Source organism: Lytechinus variegatus, chromosome 4 (assembly GCF_018143015.1).
Source record: "Lytechinus variegatus isolate NC3 chromosome 4, Lvar_3.0, whole genome shotgun sequence".
NCBI classification, from domain to species: Eukaryota; Metazoa; Echinodermata; class Echinoidea; order Temnopleuroida; family Toxopneustidae; genus Lytechinus; species Lytechinus variegatus.
The window spans coordinates 18591458-18612334 of NC_054743.1; the positions used below are offsets into that span (position 1 = coordinate 18591458).

Genomic DNA, 20877 nt, shown 5'->3' on the forward strand with positions numbered 1-20877 from the left:
TAGATTACATTATCGTAATGTTTATGGAATATAAATACGAAATATTTCAATATCTATGAATGATTGACTTTTACTTATATTTCTTACGAAAAAACTCAGTATGATAAGTAATTAATTCTAGGAATTTACAAATGGGCTAGTAATTCAGACAACACGCAGATATCCCCCTGCAACTTCCGGTACAAGCTGAATGAATGAAAGACCGGTCGCTACTAGAAGTTTCTAAACAAAACTCTCGTTTTATTTTGATTTTCTCAATATATTTTCAAATATTTCTCGTGAAAGCAATCAGAAACAAAGAAACATAATGTCTGCTGTGAGCACACAAAAGCTTCAGTGTTACAACAAGGGATGTGGGCGTGTTTACTTGCTGGAGGAAGACGGTGAAGGTGAGAAGATAAAGATCGATCATTCTGAGAAGCGAGTTAATCTTTGTCAGCGGTATTTGGTAGCGTTGTTATGCGGGCCCTAGCCCGATGGTACTGAGTGAAGCCGGTGTTGGCGGTGTAGTGTGGTGTCGTGCCGTGTGGTCGTGATTTGTGCAGAATCGTTTGTGCAGTGTCTGTTGTCTGATACTTTGTTCTTGGATTTGTTTTTTGGTGTGTATGAGATTCTGGCTCGGGCATTGCATTGGCGGGATGGTTTTGAGAAATTTAGGCTGACTAAGCTAAAAATAAGTAGAGGCGCACGGCCAATATGGGAGACTCTCCAATAGGGGAGACAATCTCCCACATTGATTGGAGACTTGCTTTGCAAAAGGACAAAAGAAACAACACCAACAAAAGCATGATTTTTTCCACCCAAAATTTTGTCTCATTGAGGTCAGAAGCCCATTTGTTTTGTGTGTGATTGACAACAAAAATCCTTATCAAAACAAAAGTAGACGGTGAAAAGGGGTAATTTGTCATGAGGAATCTGCTTATCACATTTTTATTTGCCGCCAAAGTAATCCTTTTGCCGCAAATGTAAACAAAGGAAATTAGTCTCCAAAACTGGAGACTGTCTCTGAAATTGGATACCCAAATTCTTTACAAAAGTCTCTGATATTGGAGATAATTTCCCACATTGGAGACAGTCTCCAATATTGGCCGTGCGCCTCTACTGACTAGACCTAGCTCCTAGTCCTAACAACGTAAATAAAAAAAAATAGGGCCTTTCCTTTAGTTAGAGGATCTAGATCTAGAACCTAATTACTTAATAAGGAACCAAAAAGTAAATTTTAGAATGAGTTTGATTGATGTTCATGTCATGATGTTGAGCATGTTTTTTTAAGTGGTCACAAATTGTGACGTGCACAAAAGCATGAAAAGTGCTGTTATGGCTTTTTGGTAAGCCTTGTTGATATTTGTTTGGTGAGGTACATCTGCTGTGTAGTCTGTATTTCTGTACTACAGCACAAACAAAATGATTTACATGTAGATTGATTGATGTCTGATCCCAATTTCAGATTATTGACATTAGACTTTGATCTGTGTGCATGTGTCTCTTAGTTATTTCCAAAAACTGTTACTAGTGTTAAAAGAACTACACAATATCAGCACAAGGTTTGTTTTGCCCTCCAGGTCAAGGGATCACCAGTCACCAAGATTAAAAAAAAACTGGGAAAAACAAGTTCCTGTCAGTAGGTCAGCTGATGGTATAAGAGACTCTAATGGCATTAAAACTATTTTGACATGATGATTTTTGAAATATGAATGATTTTATTTACCAGCTTCTATAGATAGACTCTACCTTAATTTTTTAGGGGATGAAATCCAGCTTTATTCTTTATTTATGCCGCCATCTCACAAAATAAAGAAAGTAGTTGTTTAATGTCACATCAGCAGTGGCTGGATCACAAGTCAAAACATGCATGATTTTATTTCAAATTTTGTCTTTTTATTTGTGTCTTATGTATTGTGTAGAATTTTAACTTCACACTTACTCCAAGAGGGACTACCCTGATTCTTATTCACAAGAAAGAAAAAGCAAGCAAATTAGATAAAAAGGAAAGGGTTAAAAGAACATGCAAATAAAAGAAAAGGAGGAGGGGTAATGAAAATTTAGGAGAAAGAAAAGAAAAGGGAAATGTGAACCATGACATTTCTTGCGTGCTGTTTTGGAAAATAGACAAAAAATGCATGTAGCTGTGCTTAAAATCGATGGACTTTGAGTGGTTGTCATAAAAGAGGAAGAGAAGAAGAAAAAACAGGTTTGAATCAAGTACCCTTCAAATTTTTATTGTTATTGTAAGTACTTGTAATTAGCACTTACTTTTTCTTGGAGTCGTGTCTTGATTTTCTTTGTTATTGTATTTGTAATTATCATTTTTTTTGGTATTGTATTTGTAATTAACATTTACTTTATTTTTCTTGGAATTGTGTCTTTATTTTTCCAGGTTGTTGTATTCACCATCCTGGGGCTCCTGTATTCCATGATGCTTTGAAAGGATGGTCATGCTGTAAGAAGAGAACCACAGATTTCACTGAATTCCTCAATATACCGGTATGTTGGAAGCTCATTCCATTCTAGATCATGAATCGCAAATAATCTGTGCACAGGAAAAATCAAGGTTGTTTTAGAGAACAAGAGAGTGAAGAGATTTGTGAGTGATCTTTTCTTCCTTGCAACTCTCTTTTGAGTTTTTTTAATGAAAATAATATTTAGTTTTTTAATTATGAATTCTACCATTTGAAAACATTCTTGTCATTCATAAGCCATTTTTTGAAGAAAATTGTGCTTTATGTTTCAATTAGTAGTCACCTGGTCCTTATATGTTTCTTTCAAATGATAAAATATTTCAAGCAGGAAAGAAGTATACGTAACAGGACATATACATGTGCCTACATGTGAACAGCATTTATTTATAAAAAAATTAACTACTATGTACACGAAACATCCTTTATGGAATACTTGTATGCAGAGTTAACTTTGATCAAAACACGTGTATTTTTAGTGTGGGTTTTTTTGTGTGCAGAAATGTTGCTTCTTTAATAGACATTATAATTGGTTGATGGCAGCCATGTATATTAATGTATTGTGTTGATTTATTATTGATTTTTGTTTTCATGTACAGGGATGTGCAAAGTCAAAACATAATCCAGTGAAACCGGTTGAAGAGCCCAAACCAGAATCAACAAACGATGATGATGTTGTGCCTGAGGTGAGTAGTGATTGAAATCAATGTCAAAAGGCATGTTTGGATCGGGAGGCTTGTGAGTAGAATGATCCTTCCTATAATTTTCACTGCTATTTTGAGATTGACCATTACTATATAGGAGGGAGAGAAAATAGTTGACTGTAGTGATGTTATAATCATGTTTATGCCGTGCAATACAATCAGTTTGATTATTAAGATCCTTTGTGTGAATTTGTAGACAGAAGAAGGAGGAGGCGGAGGTGGAGTAGGAGGTGGATGAGGAGAAGGAGGAGGTGGATGAGGAGGAGAGGAGAAAAGTAAGATGAAAAAGTAAGTTTTTTTTTAATTCATAGTCAAGGTCAAACTCACTTTCTTTTTATTCAGTATTACTGTATTTGTGGATATGTATTCATCATTAATATTTTTGCATTTTTGTTTCTATAGGTTGCAGTAGAACCCCCACCTCGTCGGCCAATTCAGAATGCTGACCCTGAAGAAAGACCGAGGTATGTTATTAGGAGTTATTTTCTCTTTGCAATATATGAGAACATTATCAAATTACCTAGCTCAAACTCGGTAATATGTTGCAAGACAAAATAGTCTTTAATGATACCCAAATAAATGGGAGATCACAATCAAAATTTATTTTATTTATGTATGTACATGTAGCACACAAGAACTTATTCCAGTGTATGTAAAGTTGTGTGTATCATATACATGTGCAGCTTTTATATGAAATATGCCATTCTCTGTCATATATCACCATTGAACTTCAAAATACTCTGTATGAATTCACTCATATGCTTCCACATATGGTTAAACCCCATCTTTTCTGAGTGTGGAAAAAAGAATCTGAATTTCAACGAATTCAATTTTTGGTTTTGATATGGCTATCCTCTTCTTGATATTTTTACTATCTAATCATTGGAAATTCTTTTTTTTTTGCCTACATGTATTTTAGGCAATATCATCTCTACTTTTTGGTTCAAAGTGTGCGGAAATTCTTCTCATCATCTTTTGTGAATTTTACCATTTTCAGGATTTTGAATGTAATTTAACAGAAAGCCTCATTTCATATGAGTTCATAGTTACATTGTAAATTTCCACTAACCTGTCAAAACAGAAGTTACCACAACAGAGACTCAGGAAAAACGTTTAGAGGTGAATTTGATATTATTTGGAGAAGCAAACATGTTTTGTCCATTTTACATCTTATCTTACAGCATAGATGAGCCATTGATTAAACTACCTCTATCAGTTGATCCATCATTAAAAGCTGCTCTTGAAAGAATGTCATTAAATTCCCAAACACAGCAAGGTGAGTATTCTGCATCATTATCCTAACAATGTATGAAGTCTGCTATTATTTTTTTCATAAGAAATATGTTCTGATGATAATTCAGGGAATAATTTCCCTGGTATTCCATCCCACTTTGCTCCACAAAAAGTCTTTCATGCAGCAGATATTTTGCATAGCACTATTCAGATTGTAGCTGAGAGCCTTTCTCTTATAACCAAAAAAGCTCATCAAAATTGGTAGGCATTATTATTTTCTGATAAATTATATTCTATCAGTGTGGTAATAGATAAGAATGTAGAGTTTACAGCTTTCAATAAAACGTGGAAAGTAAATGGTGGTAGAAATGGAAATAATGCATCTTATAAAGTAGAGTGCTCAGAGTGCTATTTGTCATTATCACACTGACTGCAGCCCAACTACCGTCCTGGCATACAAATGTTTCAAATGACTGTTAGTTTACAGCACTAGAGGTGTTGGAGATGAGAAAATGTAATTGATGAATGAATTGAGCTGATGAGAGTTGTGAAGAAGTTTAACATAATTAGTAAGGAGTACAGTATTTGAGTTTTCTGTTGGCTCCATCCCTATTTCCAGCTGTTTAATAAAATTAAGTAGGAGAAAAATTGTTGTCCTTCTGGTTGTATTTTTGATCAATGTGTTAAGAACAGCTGGATTTATATAGTGTATTTTCCAGAGGATATGAAGCACAACTTTTATCATAATGGCTTTAGTTTGAGCTGCCGCTTAATTCTTGTGCTTAGTGTATTTAAAGAATTATTCCCTCAAGGTAGCGATTGACCTCACCTGGGTCAAGTGCAGCAAAATATAGATATCTCTCTTGCTGACGGAATTCAGTAAAGAGATTCAGAAATATTTGAAATACTTCTCTTCTTTTGATTGGAACATATAGGCCACTTCATCTTTAATTCCCGTTCTTAATGTGCAATATGAAATGCTGCCTTTTTATTTGTGAATTCAACTGGTTCCCTTGTGAGTTTTTACTTGAATATAAATTTGTAACAATGTTGCTCCATGTTTTCCTTTCAGAGGCCACTCAGGGTGATGGAGAAATTAAGAAGGGGACAGTGTGCAAGAACAAGGGCTGTCGGATGGTATGTCATCATATCAATGCCCCTCCTAAAGTAAATTGAGAAAAGGTGATAATTACATGTAGAATAAAAAAATAGAGAATATGTGATTTATTATAAGTTGATAAGTGAAGCAGTATAGATCATAGAAATAGGAAGGAATGATTAGATGAATGATTGGTTGAATGTATGAATGATATGAGTCAGATAATGAATGAATCATTTAGTGATTAAATGAATGAATAACTAGATAAATTTGATTTGAATGAAAAATGAAATATATCCAAATTATATTTTTCACAATATTTGTTCATGTTCACTTAAACTTAAAATGATGTAAAAAATTTCAGGGCAGTTTCAAAAAAAATTCCACATTTGTTTTCTGTCTGACCTCCATTTTTTTCTGTTTTCATTTCACATCATGAACTACATATATTTAAGCCACAATAATTTGAGAACATTAAACTATTTCATATTAAGCTGAACAAGGAGACAATCATTTCATGGAGGTCACCTACATAAGGGTCAGATCATAATTTCGCTTCAGTATTTCTTCCAAATTGGCAATTACTGAGCTTAAAACCACACTGGAATTAATTACATGGGGTAATACACCACCAAAAAAGGTAGATTAGAAGGTTGTTATTACATCAGTTATATTCTCTGCCACATTCCTATCTTAATCCTAGCCTTATGAAGGTGAGATCAGTCTATCAGATCGATGCAGGCATCACCCTGGAGCAGCTATATTCCATGAAGGGTAAGAAATAAATCTTCTGTTTTAAAGAATAGACTTTCTATTTTAAAAATTGCATTTTCTATTGGGAAATCTTGAAATTTGTTGAAATATATGGAAAAATGAAAGTAAGAACAAATGTTTCTCTCTGAAAGAATTGAACATTACCTTCTCATGTTGGAAAATTGCATTTTCTATTTGGGAAATCATGCAATCTATTTAAATATATGGAAAAATTGTCGTTCTGTTGTCCCACAGAGATTGTACACACAATGAAACATTCTTGTACCATTGTACCATGACCTTGAAAACAAAAGAAAAGTTGGAAGTTAAAGAGCAGGCTGATACAGAGACAACTAATCTCTGTAAGATTATCTTGTAAACAAATATTGATTAAAAAATGATAATTGGAAATATATCTGAAAAAAGGTTAGAAAGTGAATGAAGAATGTCAACGCTTATTTATTGACGTCAGTGTCGATGTATTGCGGATTTAATTCATACTTTATTATCATTTATTCCTCTTCATTTCTCTATTTCATTTCATGCCCTACTTTTCAATTCTCTTGTGCTCTTCCTATTTTCCTCCCCCATCTTTCCCTCCTGCTTTTATACGCAGAATGAAGTACTGGTCGTGTTGTAATAGGAAGACTTCAGACTTCAACAACTTTTTAAATCAGGAAGGATGTACTGTAGGCTGTCATGTTTTTAAGAGTTCAGACAGTGAGGAGAAGAAGCTGGTTGCATGCAGGTAAGAAGATCATGGGAGGGGGGTTTACAAAAAAATTTAAGTTTGACTTAGAGTCGTGCTTTAATGGTGATACGTACATGATATTATTAAACCCTTAATCTGATTAATCAACACAGTAGCACGTGTCCTCTAAGCATGGTTTGACAAAGTCAGTGATGCCTTTTATACAGCATGCAACTGGATAAACATTGTAGTAATTCGACTATAAGTCACACTTTACTCTTTGTGAATCACCTTGAGATGATTTATACTGTGACTTAAAGTTTTTGTACAATGTCTACTTTTAGCTTGTTGTATGCGAGCAAATGGGAGACTGAATGTCAACATTTGTACCGTTGCCCCCCACACTACATACCATCCAAAATGTATCGTTGCACAGCTTTAGGAGGTGCCATCACAATACGATTCAATTCATTGCGCTTAGTAAAAAATGATGGTGATACGTGTATAACCTGCTGGCTAAATACGCAATGGTGCCTGAGGTCATGTGTGCTTGTGAGACTTTGTTTTTCGCTTTCGATATTTTTGCTCCGTTTCATAGATTACTGCAGGGAAAAACTCTTTGTTTTTTCACATTTTCGCAAAACTCTGAGACATTGTACAATACAAATAGTGAATATTCTTAATCATGAAATGGTGCGAGATTGTGCAATCGGTGAAAGAGACGCTCTATTCAACTCAACTAACGTCTCATTAAATACAGCATCTTTATTTTACCTCATGCGACACCTCGCACAATTGCACTTATGACTATTCACTATTTGTATACTATTTTCAGTTAGTTAAGAATCATTTTACTTTTTAATTGTATGCAGTGTCCCAAGGAATTATTTGTACACTTCATATAACAATGCAAAATGAGAAGATGAGCTATTCTGGAACAAAAAAAATCCTAACTCGGCTATCATAAAATTGCATGTAACGCTTTGATGATCCTAGAAAGGTCTGGAATATGCAGTCCTACATGATCATTAATACATGACTGATCACTATTTGGAACTAGGTGCAAAACAAAGGCCATACTTTATTTTCCATGTGTTTTATTTATTTCAACAGGAAATGAAATACGAAAAAAATGATGAAATTGGACCCATGTACAAAGGAGCCAATGAGGCAACATTAGTCAGATATCCATTTGACTAAAGTAGTTTGCAAAATGCATAATATGGATTGAAATACTAAAAATTGCATATAGAAAGAATAACTTCTCATCTCGTGTAAAAATAGGAAATAAGTCATGATCATTGAAGCATGCATTATTTCATATTATGATTCATAATTATTCATGCATGGCTGATCACAATTTGCAACTACATGTCGGTGCAAAGCATTTTCTCTTTCATTTGATATATTATATAAATAGTGTACAATCTATTGTACAATATACTGGATTATATGTACGACAAATATAAAATTATCCCGAGTGCAGGTTTATTTCACCGAGGCCGAAGGCCGAGGTGAAATAGGCTTGCACGAGGGATAATTTCATATTTGGAGTTCATATAGTCCAGTAATATTGTATGATAGAAGTTCACTATTTATTATAGTAAATAGATCCCTCAATCTAAGCCCCCCATCATGGATTTTACCATAGTCTAGATCTAGATGGCATACGTTCTTCTTACCTTATATTTGTGAAATTCCAATTGAACACGATGTTCAATTTGTCGTCTGCTGCAAGGGGTTAAACCACGTAAATTTGTATTTCTATCTGCTATCGGAAATTATAAAAATGCTACTTTGGGAAATCGATATACAAATATATCGATTGAAAACAAATTAATCGATATTCTCCCCATTCATTTAACACGGGTTTTGCCATCCAAAAATCGAAAGTTATATTGTACATATGTACAATATAACTTTTTGAAGGGAGGTCACGTGGTACCAATCCAGCCAATCACAGCTCGTATTTTACTACCACTATTTACTATAATTCATTATGTTCTATGATAGCTAATGAGAAGATTTTAGGTTTCAGATTTTAGGTTTCAGCATAGTGCATCTTCTCATTTTGCATTGTTATATGAAATGTACAAATAATTCCTTGCGATACATTATATTAGAGTGGAAACAATCTGATAAGATTTTAGGATCAGTTGGCCAAAGGTCAGAGGTAACAAGGATAAATGTATACACAAATATTGTTTTTACTTGTATCAATCTTTGTAACATTTGTCAAATCAATTTTGTTCTTTGTGTATTTTTACCAAGTGGAATGAAAATTTTGGGTTATAACATCATAACAAGAATGAAAGGTTTAGACATACTGTGATTATTGAATGCAGAACGTAATTGTTCTTGCAATTATTTTAAATTTTGTTTTCATTTATTTAAATTTGAGTGAAAAATGTGAAAATGAGGAAAGGTCAAAGACTACCATTTTACTTTTTACCAAATAATTCATTGTTCTTGCAGTAGCTTTAAACTCTGTTTATGACTTAACATGCATGTTTTTCAATTCCTTCTAGTTGTTAACTGATTTATAATGTTTATTAACTTGTAGGCATGACTGGCATCAAACGGGTAAAATGGCTGTCCTATCTGTGTATTGCAAGAAGTCCAATCCAAGTGCTACGGTTGTACAAGCTAACCAAGTCTCCTTAGATATACATATATCATTTGACCAAGGCAAGAGTGCATTTAGGAAAACTATCAAACTAGAAGGGGTGAGTATGAACTCTCTTGGCCTAAGTCAGTCATGTGAGAAGACTGTCTCATGCAATCAGATTCTGTTCAATGTTTTATCTGTTCCCGTGTTAACATAATAATAATAATAATGATAGTGTATATTTGTAGAGCGCACACACCGTCAGTAGACGTTCATGTTACAGATGTCAGCATAACATTTATTGAAAAGAAATCTACCCGAGGGTAAAATGTCTGGTATTATTTTGATTTCAAATTTCTACACAATATTCGAATTCAAACTTTATAAAGTCAAACCAGTGCTAGCGACCACCCCTCTTTAGCCACAACCTGCCTATCGTTACCACTGAAACTGATTTCACTGTGGTAGAGTTTGTGTATTAGCACATGTCTATAACAATTACCTGTGTATAAAGGTCTTATTTATTGTGTTTCCCGTGGATGGTCACTATAGAAAGGTTTCGAGTGTATAGATTAATAGAAGTAGCCATTTCATTTATTTATTTGCTGTATGTGAGTGCAAGCACCAGGCCGAAATAAATACATTTAAAAGATATTTGGGGTGGATACTTTTCACATCTTACAGCCTAAATGAACAACATTGGAAAGGCTTTATCATTGCCTCTGTGTAATTTTTTTTCCTTGGCAAGCAATCTCTCTGAAAGTTGATAGTGATTTGAATTGCATGTCCAAGATAGCTTTCCATATAAAGTATTGTAAACACTGCATCAGTTTGATCTGATTGAACAAAGTCAAAGCAAGTTGTAGGTATAGTTGTGAAGAGCAAGATAGTGCCATTGGGATCATACATGATTCATTCACAAGTGTTTCTGTATTTATTGTCATTTTTGTTAGACTAAGCATTTAGGATGATGATAACAAAATGGAATAAGGTATAAATCAAAGATTTTGGAATTACTGAAGGATTGAAAGATGTAGGAAAGTTTTGCTGTTTATGTTCTTGACTCTTTTAATCAGCACTTATTTTTTTTTCATAAATAAAGGATGTTGTTTTATCTGATGAAATTGTGTATGCATTTTGAAGCAAACTTGATGCAATTAAACAACAAATATCTTCAATGATCAAAATCCTATTTCACTTGTTGCAATGGAATTCACATTTGATATCATGTTTGAAATATATCCCTAGCCTCAATTTTGAGTTCGTTTAATATTTCTCTTCATTGTCTGAGGCGATGAAGTAGTATATGTTAGTCGATCTCCTATTTCGGCTGTTGTAATGGAATTTACATGAATTGATCCCAACTGAATTTAAGTTTGAAATATAACATCAGCCTTATTATTGAGTTAGTGTGTCTTTAGAGTGGAGGGAGGGGGCGAGGGTGATCTTTGTGAGTGCAAGGTAAATCCTCTATAGTCGGGGACCAATCTGGTTTTAAAACCTGGATGACTGACTGTCTGAGTCATTTAAATGTGTGAGGATCGTGATGGAGTAGAATAATGGAATGTCTTATTATTTTCTCCTCTGCTGATACATTGCAGGTGATTGATCCAAACCGTAGCGTTGTTAACATGCTCGGAAGCAAGGTGGAGATTAAACTACACAAAGCAGAGGCAATGGCATGGAAGAAGTTTGAACTAGAATAATGAGAACTGCTGCTCTCTACTAAATGAAATAATGAATGCAACATGAAGGGGTCAGTCTCACAGGAGGAAATAATTCATAGCGTTAGGGAACTGTCGCTTTTTTAAACTGATGTAAGGCTAACAACATTGTCATCCCAAAGAAACACAAAACCGGCAGACTACTGAATTATGTAATTACTGTAGAGTGAATACAGAGAGACAAGTTGTTAACAGGTAAATTCTAGAACACATTTCTATGGATGTCGTATAAATTATGTTCTTGTGAAAGGCTTTTTTTAAAATGAAATTTTGATAAATTCACCGAAGAGATTGTCTTTTTTCCCCACCCATGGCTATGTGAAGAAGTGAGGAAGCTTAACTGAACAAATTTTGATTTGAATATACAGCCAATGCATGTTAGTGCATACATACAGGCCCTAATAATGAACAGTGTGCACGAAGAGCACATGGATAGACTACGATCGGGTCTGTAGGCCTGACTAGGGTGTATCCATTTGGTGAGTCGTGCAAAGTATTAAGTCATTATAGCATGGGAATGCAGAAGAAAATGTTCATTGCTTGGTATTATACAACTTTCCCATTGGACTTACATACTCCTGAGGTGCCTGTCGCATTCTACAAACCATGCCACATCCCCAATGCCAAACCTCTGAGAAATGCAGGTATATCTAAAAGGACCTGTTGGTTGCGAATAAGAAGGCTGTGCAATGCGATAAGTTCTGGCCAAATATCTAGATGAGGACAGTGAAAGAAGATTTCTTTAAAGGTATAGTAAGTTCCTTGGATTCAAGAGGGCGCTATCTGAAGGTTATGTTGAGTGCTGTACTCGACGCCATCTTCATTAAGAAGATCATCAACATAATTTGCATGCAGCTGTCAATTATCAGCCACTCGCATAGCACCCGCACGCATTCACAGTACACGTACGCTGAGCTGCTTTTGGCTTCATCGATGCCGCCCGACGCCACTTCACACAGCAGAAGGAGATGGAGCCAGCCTGCCAGGATCTTTGTACCTGTACAGTAGCTGAATCAAAGGCGAACTGAGAATTGTTGAGAGTTTTGGGCATTCAAACCGTGGCATCTGTGTAAGTGTTATGTAGTGTAGCTGTCAAAAGGCAGTTGGCACCACACGCAGCATGTACGTATGCTCAACAACGACCTCTTGAATCTCACAAATTTGTACCTGTAAGTAGTTAATGAATAAGGGAATTCTATTTGTGCCTTGATGCTCATCATAGCCCAATTGCACTCACATTTTACACAAATTTGTGACCTATTAATTGCACGCATGTGTAAGCGGAGCTCACTTTGAGACCGTGCAGACCATGCACTATACTCCTGGAGATGCAAGTATAATGCCATTTTATAGAATGGATGAGAAAATCCTTGCAATCTGATTGGTTGAGAGCTATGCATGGATTTTTACTGGGTTGCATGAACGATATCCCGAAAATCCAAACGATATACGTTGTAAACAAGTTATCCCGCAAAAAAGTTGTGATGTCATCACGCATTCAACTGTTCGCTTATTTACTTCAAAACTTTTATTTTGGAGAAGCCCGAAGAAATCAAATAAATGATACAAAATGATCTGTAAGTACAAATAATTTTCTTAGAGATTAAACTTGCATGGTGCTGGTAACTGCCCTAGATTTTGGAAGTCCATACGAATTTACTGGTGGGGAATCGGTGCACAGCTGGCAGCCACAGGCCTAATGATAATTAACAACAAGCTAGACACTGCAGGCTCAGGCAGCCATAGGCCCTGGCCTACATTAGTGAATGCAAAGCTGTATCTGGCATTTTCAGTATACAGTATGTATTAATGCTAACATATTATCAAGTTAGGCATACATATTGATGTTGTCTGGTAAACTGGTAACAAAAATCATGCATCAGGTAAAAAAAAATCATGCGTCTGGCAAAAATGAATTTACTGGGTGCATGATAATCTCATGTGTCCGGTAAACTGAATTTTATATCGAACCATGAAATTATCATGCATCTGGTAAATCATTAATTTTTGTGGTTTATTCAATAAAATTTATCCATTCTATAAAACAGTTGATGCCAGGTTTTCTTCCTTGGGTCAGTGGAATTGTGTGTATGCGGTAACTTTGGCATTACGGTCTAAACCAACTCTGCTGCGCCTCGTGGGCAAACCAAACCAAAGTTACCTTGTGCACACATTTCCTACCAACCCATTCTAACCCATCCATCATTTGCATACTGGATCCTACAATTCAATCCAATAATCTGACCACATATTAATTAGAGGACCGTTTCATGAAATCTGTCAGTGATGACAAGTTTTAATTATCTAACAGTTCCCATAGTTACCATCAAACATCTCAGCTTCTGAGTTCTCAGACAATCAAAATAAAGGATAGTTGTAAGATTTGACAATTTGTCAGATTATAAATCTTGATGGAAAGACCCCCACCCCCCACCTTCCTGGAGCCTGTTGCATAAAACTTTTTACCCGAGAAAACTTTGGTAAAAACTTAAAACTAAGGTTATTCTGATTTCTGCCATTGACTTTAACACAGGCCAAAAACTCCGGTAAAAACAACCTGAGTTTTCTCAGGTAAAAAGTTTTATGCAAGAGGCCCCAGGATTAGACTTAGATAAGATCTTATAGTCTAAAACAAAAATACAATGCTATCAGAAAATAGGATAGGGATTGGCACTGCCTGTTTTTACAGATAATTGATCATATCTCGTTATTTTGTATCATTTTTCACAAGATGGCTTTTTTCATGTTAATATGTTGGTTCCACTTCACATTCACATTTTACATTACTTTTATTTCAAGTCAACTGGTTAATGCAGAGTATAGAAATACAGTCACAGTGTTGACATGTAAGGTACGTTTTATTTCTCATGAACGTACACCTTGACATATGTTACACATTGGCCTAGATGCTTCAAAAATTATACACTTGTTGGAAGTTGATACAATTTCAGGCACATAGTTTTTATGTTTTATAAGTTTTTATTTTCCTTAATTTCTTTTGCTATTTCATCCTAATTTGGTTTGACAAACATGTTCAGTTTTATGCACTAACTTATTTATGATATACAGTAGTAAAGAAAAAAAAACCAAGGAAACAATTCTTATCTATGAGATGTGTTTTTGATAAATGACAAGAAGATATTAGGACTGATTGTTGCAATATACATGGATATATGGTAAACTTCTAAGAAAATGTTGAGCATTATACCAAAAGAATGTTTATTGGAGGAAATAAATGTGCTCTATTTTAAGCCATATCTAATGTGCAGTTTTTGTTCAGAGTTACTGTATTTAATATTCATTAATTTGACACTAGTGTAAATCTGTTATGGTATTGTGAGTACAGTCCAGAGTGAAATCTTTATTTTCTGATAGGCTTCTTGGCGACCTTTAGGCACTCTCAAAACAGATGCAAGCTTGATATTGATATCTAATCAAAAAGCCCCTATACATCAGGAATTTGAAAACCCCATTTACATTTTTGGAACATAAGAAACAAAGAATTAACAGTGTCTTTCATGTAGAATTAATGGTGAAGAAGTGTAAAGATCAAATAACTATGAGACTGCTTAGCCATAGTGGAAAAGTAGGAGAATGTAAAAAAGAAAAGAGAATGAAGTACATGTGTTTGTAATTGGGAAGGATTGTGTGGAGCGTTAAAGAAAAAAAAAGGAGAAATATCATGTATTTACCAGCAGTAAATGCAATAATGGGGAGAGAGGTCGACGGAGTAAGAAGTATAAAGAAGGGAAGAGAGAGAGAGCTGTATTATTGACTGAAAGAAATTAATTTTTGTATGATGAATTTTAAAAACATCGTGGCAGTTTTTCCCTTGTATTTTTTGAGGCCCTCCAATCCTACTGATGTATTCTTCATAAAATTGAGGCTCATCTAAAATCACTTTAAAGAGAAAATCATGTGCTACATATCTTTGACCAAGAAAGGCTGATCAATATACTGTTGAAGCGATGATGTGAAACCATCTTTTTTTAACAATCATGCACTCTTCATAGTTCAGACATTTGGTGTAAATCTACATTCATACATTTCTTGATAGTATTTCAATGCTTTCTCTACAATTCTGCGTACATCTGGTGTGATTCTCTGTCCGTTACATGTCTCCTCTGAATAATCAATTCTTTTTCTCGATGTTGCTATAAATCCCGTGCTTTGCATCGCTCTTGTGTGGAAGTCGCAGAGAAGTCCACTCTTCATAAGTTGACCCATCGACGTATTAGCATAGTTCATCCAATCCTTGCCCGACGATGCCGGTTCCCATTTGAGAAGCGCGTCACGGTATTCCAATCCGGTAACCTCGCAGATTTTCTTCACGCACGCCGCAGGGTGCGCGACAAGATCGTCTGAGTCAATGACGAGTGGGTTCGGATCAATATTCGCTTGTACATGACGCCAAAACGAATGCTGTCTGCGAAATGCCTCTCCTCCTCCCGGATAGAACTTGTCGTCCGATAGGTCGAAAGTGGTATCGTCCACCAGGCCCTCATGCTTCTTATTGAAGGCAACCACCGCTCGACGGTAGGACATCGCAGCAGGAAGCGGATCACGTATCAGGAAGACGTATTTGTATCCGGACTCGACTGAGGGGAGATATTGGTAGTAACCATCGACGGCCAGGCCGAAGTCTTTGACGATGACGAGACGGTTGGATGCGTTGTCGAGACATTTCTTGACCTCTGGATATCTGCAAAGATACGAGATGTATTTCAATCAGAATTGTAGATTAACAACAAATCATATGAGTAACATATTACAGTCTGTTAATATGATGGGTTTAACACAACAGTAAGATATCACTTACGACAATTGTCGTGGGTCGCTCGAAGGCTGTCGAAAGTTCGACAGATCATTGACATTGCAATCAGTTCCTTGGTTTTCCATGAAAACGAGGGCCTTCTCGAATTCTTTCTCGTTACCCTCGTATTCAATTGGTAGCTTCATTCCCGTTCGTCTTTCATATTCGATAAGTGCATGTCTGCACGTTATATACGATTCCAACCATACTTCGTGGTCATCGTCGATCCCGCACAGACATTTCGTGAGCGTCGTTGAAACTGAACGTGGAACGCCAGCCAGAAACACACGAGACTGTGTAACAACACAGCTCTTTTCAGCCATGTTGGATCCGAACAGACCGACCCTCGATGACTAAAGCACAGTCTCAAGTTCTTTGTCATTCCTAGTTTATTATCGACCTATCACCTCTACTCAAGTTTTCTAACGTATCTCTCTTCCCCTCTCGCTTTAATAGTATGCATGCCTCTCCTGTACGCTTGCTTGAACTATGGCTGGCTATTACGATAGGGTTTCGTACCGAATTCCTCTGTTGAAAACACATCAAATATGATCCCAAAATAACAAAAAATATAATCGTTAACACGATCTATTACCATGCTTACTAATCATTCTATGTCACCTCTTACGTTTTATTATTGGTCTTACTACATCAAGTTTTACAATTTAGAACCACTTAAAACCTCTACTTTAATTTTGGGGTATCAGCAGATGAGTGTTTTTCATGTATATTTGGAATAAGTGTAGATAAAGCAAAGAAGCCAATTAACTTTTAATTGCAGTGAATTACAAACGTCGACATCAAAAAAGTTTCCAGATGGGGGTAAGATTTCGAAAGTAACATTTGAAATACATTTACTTTTAAAAAGTGTTTCTTACTTATAGAGCAATGTGCGGAGAAGGAATAAATCATGGTGCTGTTAGAGACGAGTCACAATTATTGTCCAAAAAAAACAAACGTTCCGTTGTCTACATGACATATAATTCTAAAAATCTTCCATTGTTTTCGTGGCCAAAGTCCAGTGCTTCGTAAACAAATCCTTCCTTTTTATCTTCTTAATAGGACAAGGTGAAGAATAAGCGTGCAGTTTGCTTTTCGATATACAATGGAATGCAAATACAAGATTGTTTGAAAAAAAAAGAAAAGAATAAAGTGTGACACTTAAACTTTGTTAAAAAATAATCCAAAACAAATACAAATACAAGTTATCATGTACTTTATATCAGGCTTTCAGATTTTCTTGTAAGTATAGGCCTACCTCCCCTGGCCGAAATGAAAATATAAAATCCACAGTATGTTACTGTAGGCCAACGTTTTCATAAACTGATAAATGACAGAGAAAACAACAACTGAGTAAAATTCTGAAAAAGATGTCATTTACCCTTTGGGCGTTATGTAGCAAATGTAAGTTGTATCCTTTATAGGCGATATGAACGGGGATATGAAGCAAATGTATTAAGTTTCCCAACCTTATCACAATGATATGACTTCTGCGACCATTCTTTGCAGCTTTTTACAGTCGCGTAATGAGCCAAAAATTTTGGAAGGCCAAGTATGGCGTATCGGAGAAAACTATAAAAAAAAAATTGCGAGTAGGCGAAGCGAGCCAGCCAAAATCTTTACATAATTTTTTTTTCTTACGAAATCTAATTTTGTGATAGATTTTGACATAATATTTAAAAAATAATATCATATTTCAGTTTTCTCTCTCTTTTTTTCATTTTCTCTTTTTTTGTCGTGATTTTTCTTTCGGGGGGGGGGGGGGGTGGCAACGGCCCCAAGCCCCATCATCTACGTCACTTAACTTCTAATTATTTACTGTTATAATCTTGCTTGTAAGATTTTGTTAAGACGGTTTAATCCCTAGCTATCTACCTTCTAAAACGCTTTGAAATTTAGGCTGGACACCCCTTTCAACAAGAAATGGGACATTGAAAGATCGAAAACTTTGAAGCCTTTGGCCCGTACTCTGAACTCGGGTTTGAATTGGACCCTGATTTAAAGTTGTGGTTTAAGTATGGAGAGCCAATTGGAGCGCAAATGCTTTAGAGTACACGTTCAATATACATGTATTAACTGATATGACACCCAAATTGTTCATAATTGTCTGGGAATGATAGATGCCTGCCATTCTGCCATCGGATAAGTTATGATAGCAAGCGTTCTGCATAAACGGCCGGAAATGGGTAATGTTTGATGGGGTATGATTAAAGATTATCCGAAATCTTTCATTTTCGTATTCAAATTATATTTCCACGTTTTGAAAGTTTATATTGTGTCCTGTGATTGTGATCATTTTATATGGCACCCGTATTCCTGATAATCATGACCCTTTTAATTTTTATTCTCATTTCACCTTTGACCAGTGAGCGAATGAGTTTTTATTGAAGAAAACGCGACAGTTTAAATCACTATTTGCCCTTTTTATATATTTCTGGTATTGCCTATAGTTTACGTTATTGATAATATTGTCATCTGTATTTAATGCATATTATTCTAAACGACTGGAGAGACTTTTTGTAGGCTCGCTAACTACGCTCACCGCCGCAATCCCATAATTACACTCCCTTGAAAGACGATTTGATAATCAGTCTGTTTCCGTTTCTTCCGAGTATGGAAAATTTGTTCGCTCGCTTCGCTCACACGTATTTGGATACTAACTGCAGTCCAGTAGTTTACGTCACAACAAATCCATTACAATATAACCATCATTATGATAATCCTTCTAGCATGTCAAGCGAAAGATAGTATACACGCACCAGTGGCGGACTCATTGATTTTCCTCAAGGGGAGCATATTTCGCGAGGATAAATTTGTCAAGCAAAAAAATAAAAAGGTTTTCACCAAAAAGTAAAGAAATTTCGTCCACGAAAAATTTGGCAAGCCAAAAAAATTCGGTTTTAAAGCAAACTTGATATTAAAATTTTAATTGTGCCTCTCAATGGGGGGTTAGGGGGCGGATCCCCCCCTCTGGATCCGCCAGTGGCACTCAGTTATGGGCAATTATTTACCCTGTAGGCCTAGATAAATCACGTGATGTGGTGATTACACACCACTTGCATAACTTGAAAGAGGTTTTGAGGCAACACTCTTTCTTCCACCGACTGAACATTTGCTCGCTCGCTATGCTCATTAGCTATATTATCCAATAATCACACCTCATGAAAGATGATTTGAGTCATCATGTCTTTCAACTACTGAAAAATTACCTATAACCGAAAGACATAATTATCATGTACACGGTTATATACCCCGTATACATAGGCTTGTAGGTGTATGGGTGTCCCCCAATGTTTAATTTTCAGCTCAATATACTGCTTTCACCCCCCCCCCCCCCCTGTTTGGATCGGATTTACACCAGTCAGTGGTGCATCAGCAAAGGTAAACGACCTTTTCTTGAAATGTGAACTATGCGACACCCTTTAAGATTATATTGGGAGATGATGCAACCTTCCACATTTTTAGCAGAATTAATTTTTTTAACATTGTTGTGTTAATTACTGTGATTTAAAGTCCCCTATAAATAAATGGTAAAGATCAATGTTTCACTATGACATTGATTTTATCAATGTCTTCACTAACTCATTGATACTTTTGAAGAATACTGAATACAGTAGGCCTAATATTTTTCGTATAAAATCTCCACTTCCACGAAGATACCAGATGACCCACTCCCATACTCACGAAGGTGTATTAAAGGATGATTTAATTCGTTTATGATAAAAGTTATAATATTTGAAAGTCATTGGAATCACATATTCATAAATGGACTTATAAGAACTAAACTCTCATGATGCAGTGGATATAGCCTTTGCAATAATCTAAACGTAGGGATTTGTCCTATACCAAATTCTTGTAAGAATATGTTGAGCGCGGGAGCTGAGCGACCGCGCGAGAAATTTTGACAAATTTAAGCGCTTGACTGCATTTAAAGATGAATCCTCAAATTAACATTAACCATTTGATGATTAAAAAACCCAATATTTTTTTCTATCTTGAAAAGTGGAGGGGGCGGGGGCGGATGATTGTACATCCATCCTTCCTCTCCGAAAAGTGTGTGTGTGTGTGTGTGTGGGGGGGGGGGGGTATCTCCCTATCCCCCGGAATTTACACCCGTGTGAAGCACATTTTATAAAATATAATTCATTTCTTTTTACATTTTGTGAATAAAAAGCCTATGACTTACGAGAGCATTCTAGGATCACACGACGGCCCTGGAAGATTAGACAGATCATTAACATCAATATCAACATCCTGATTCTCGATAAAAACTGCAGCTTTTTCGTACTCTTTCTCGTTCCCCTCGTAGTCGACTGGTAGCTTCTGTCCCGTCAAATTTTTATACTCGATGAGTGGAAAATAGGAGGATATGTAAGGCTCAAACCATGCAACATGGTCATCATCGACAACGCTCAGACATTTCAGCAGCGATGTCGACATCGAGCGCGGAACACAAGCTAGAAATATTCTACGTTGTAGGGGAGTCGAACCATTTTCAGCCATTTTTGATAGAGGTAGACTTTGACCTTTCAACATGTATGCCAAGCGCAGTATTAATGGGTAGATGAATGAATGAATTTGTATTTGGGATTGGGTTTGGGGCAGCCATTATGTCTACACATGCCGATGATCTTCACTTTCGCTCTCTGACACATTGATCAGGCCTATATTTCTGGATGTCGTAAATAAAAAAAATATGTATTCGTATTGAACAAGGGCATCGAAGGTAGCCTCTGGATTTGTTGCTATGCCTCAATCTCACTCTGAGCACCTTAATATGTATCTCTTCCCTGTCT

The 20877-nt window shown here is 35.9% G+C and overlaps 2 protein-coding genes across 3 annotated transcripts; one reads left to right on the forward strand and one right to left on the reverse strand.

Annotated features, from left to right (window-relative positions):
* Window positions 1–182: 182 nt before the first annotated feature.
* LOC121413561 (cysteine and histidine-rich domain-containing protein 1-like) lies at window positions 183–13894 on the forward strand. The gene is made up of 10 exons (XM_041606421.1): window positions 183–389; window positions 2378–2484; window positions 3056–3142; window positions 3563–3624; window positions 4342–4436; window positions 5466–5530; window positions 6196–6266; window positions 6862–6993; window positions 9500–9662; window positions 11146–13894. The coding sequence occupies exons 1-10, from the start codon at window positions 308–310 to the stop codon at window positions 11248–11250; spliced, it is 969 nt and encodes a 322-aa protein (XP_041462355.1). The 5' UTR covers window positions 183–307; the 3' UTR covers window positions 11251–13894.
* A 969-nt stretch (window positions 13895–14863) lies between these two features.
* On the reverse strand, window positions 14864–20595 carry LOC121413562. Of its 2 annotated transcripts, none has more exons than XM_041606422.1 (2): window positions 20268–20595; window positions 14864–15970 (listed from the first exon to the last, which is right to left on the reverse strand). In XM_041606422.1, the coding sequence occupies exons 1-2, from the start codon at window positions 20582–20584 to the stop codon at window positions 15283–15285; spliced, it is 1005 nt and encodes a 334-aa protein (XP_041462356.1). In that variant the 5' UTR covers window positions 20585–20595; the 3' UTR covers window positions 14864–15282. The 2 variants fall into 2 exon arrangements, with proteins under 2 accessions (XP_041462356.1, XP_041462357.1); XM_041606423.1 differs by lacking the exon at window positions 20268–20595 and adding an exon at window positions 16088–16411.
* Between the last annotated feature and the right edge of the window lie 282 nt (window positions 20596–20877).

Coding starts and splice junctions, on each gene's coding strand:
- LOC121413562 (XM_041606422.1), bottom strand. CDS start 20,584: ATGGCTGAAAATGGTTCGACTCCCCTACAACGTAGAATATTTCTAGCT. Junction 15,971..20,267: donor TGTGATCCTAGAATGCTCTC/GTAAGTCATAGG, acceptor GTATCTTTGCAG/ATATCCAGAGGTCAAGAAAT.
- LOC121413561 (XM_041606421.1), top strand. CDS start 308: ATGTCTGCTGTGAGCACACAAAAGCTTCAGTGTTACAACAAGGGATGT. Junction 3,625..4,341: donor GACCCTGAAGAAAGACCGAG/GTATGTTATTAG, acceptor CTTATCTTACAG/CATAGATGAGCCATTGATTA. Junction 9,663..11,145: donor AAACTATCAAACTAGAAGGG/GTGAGTATGAAC, acceptor GATACATTGCAG/GTGATTGATCCAAACCGTAG.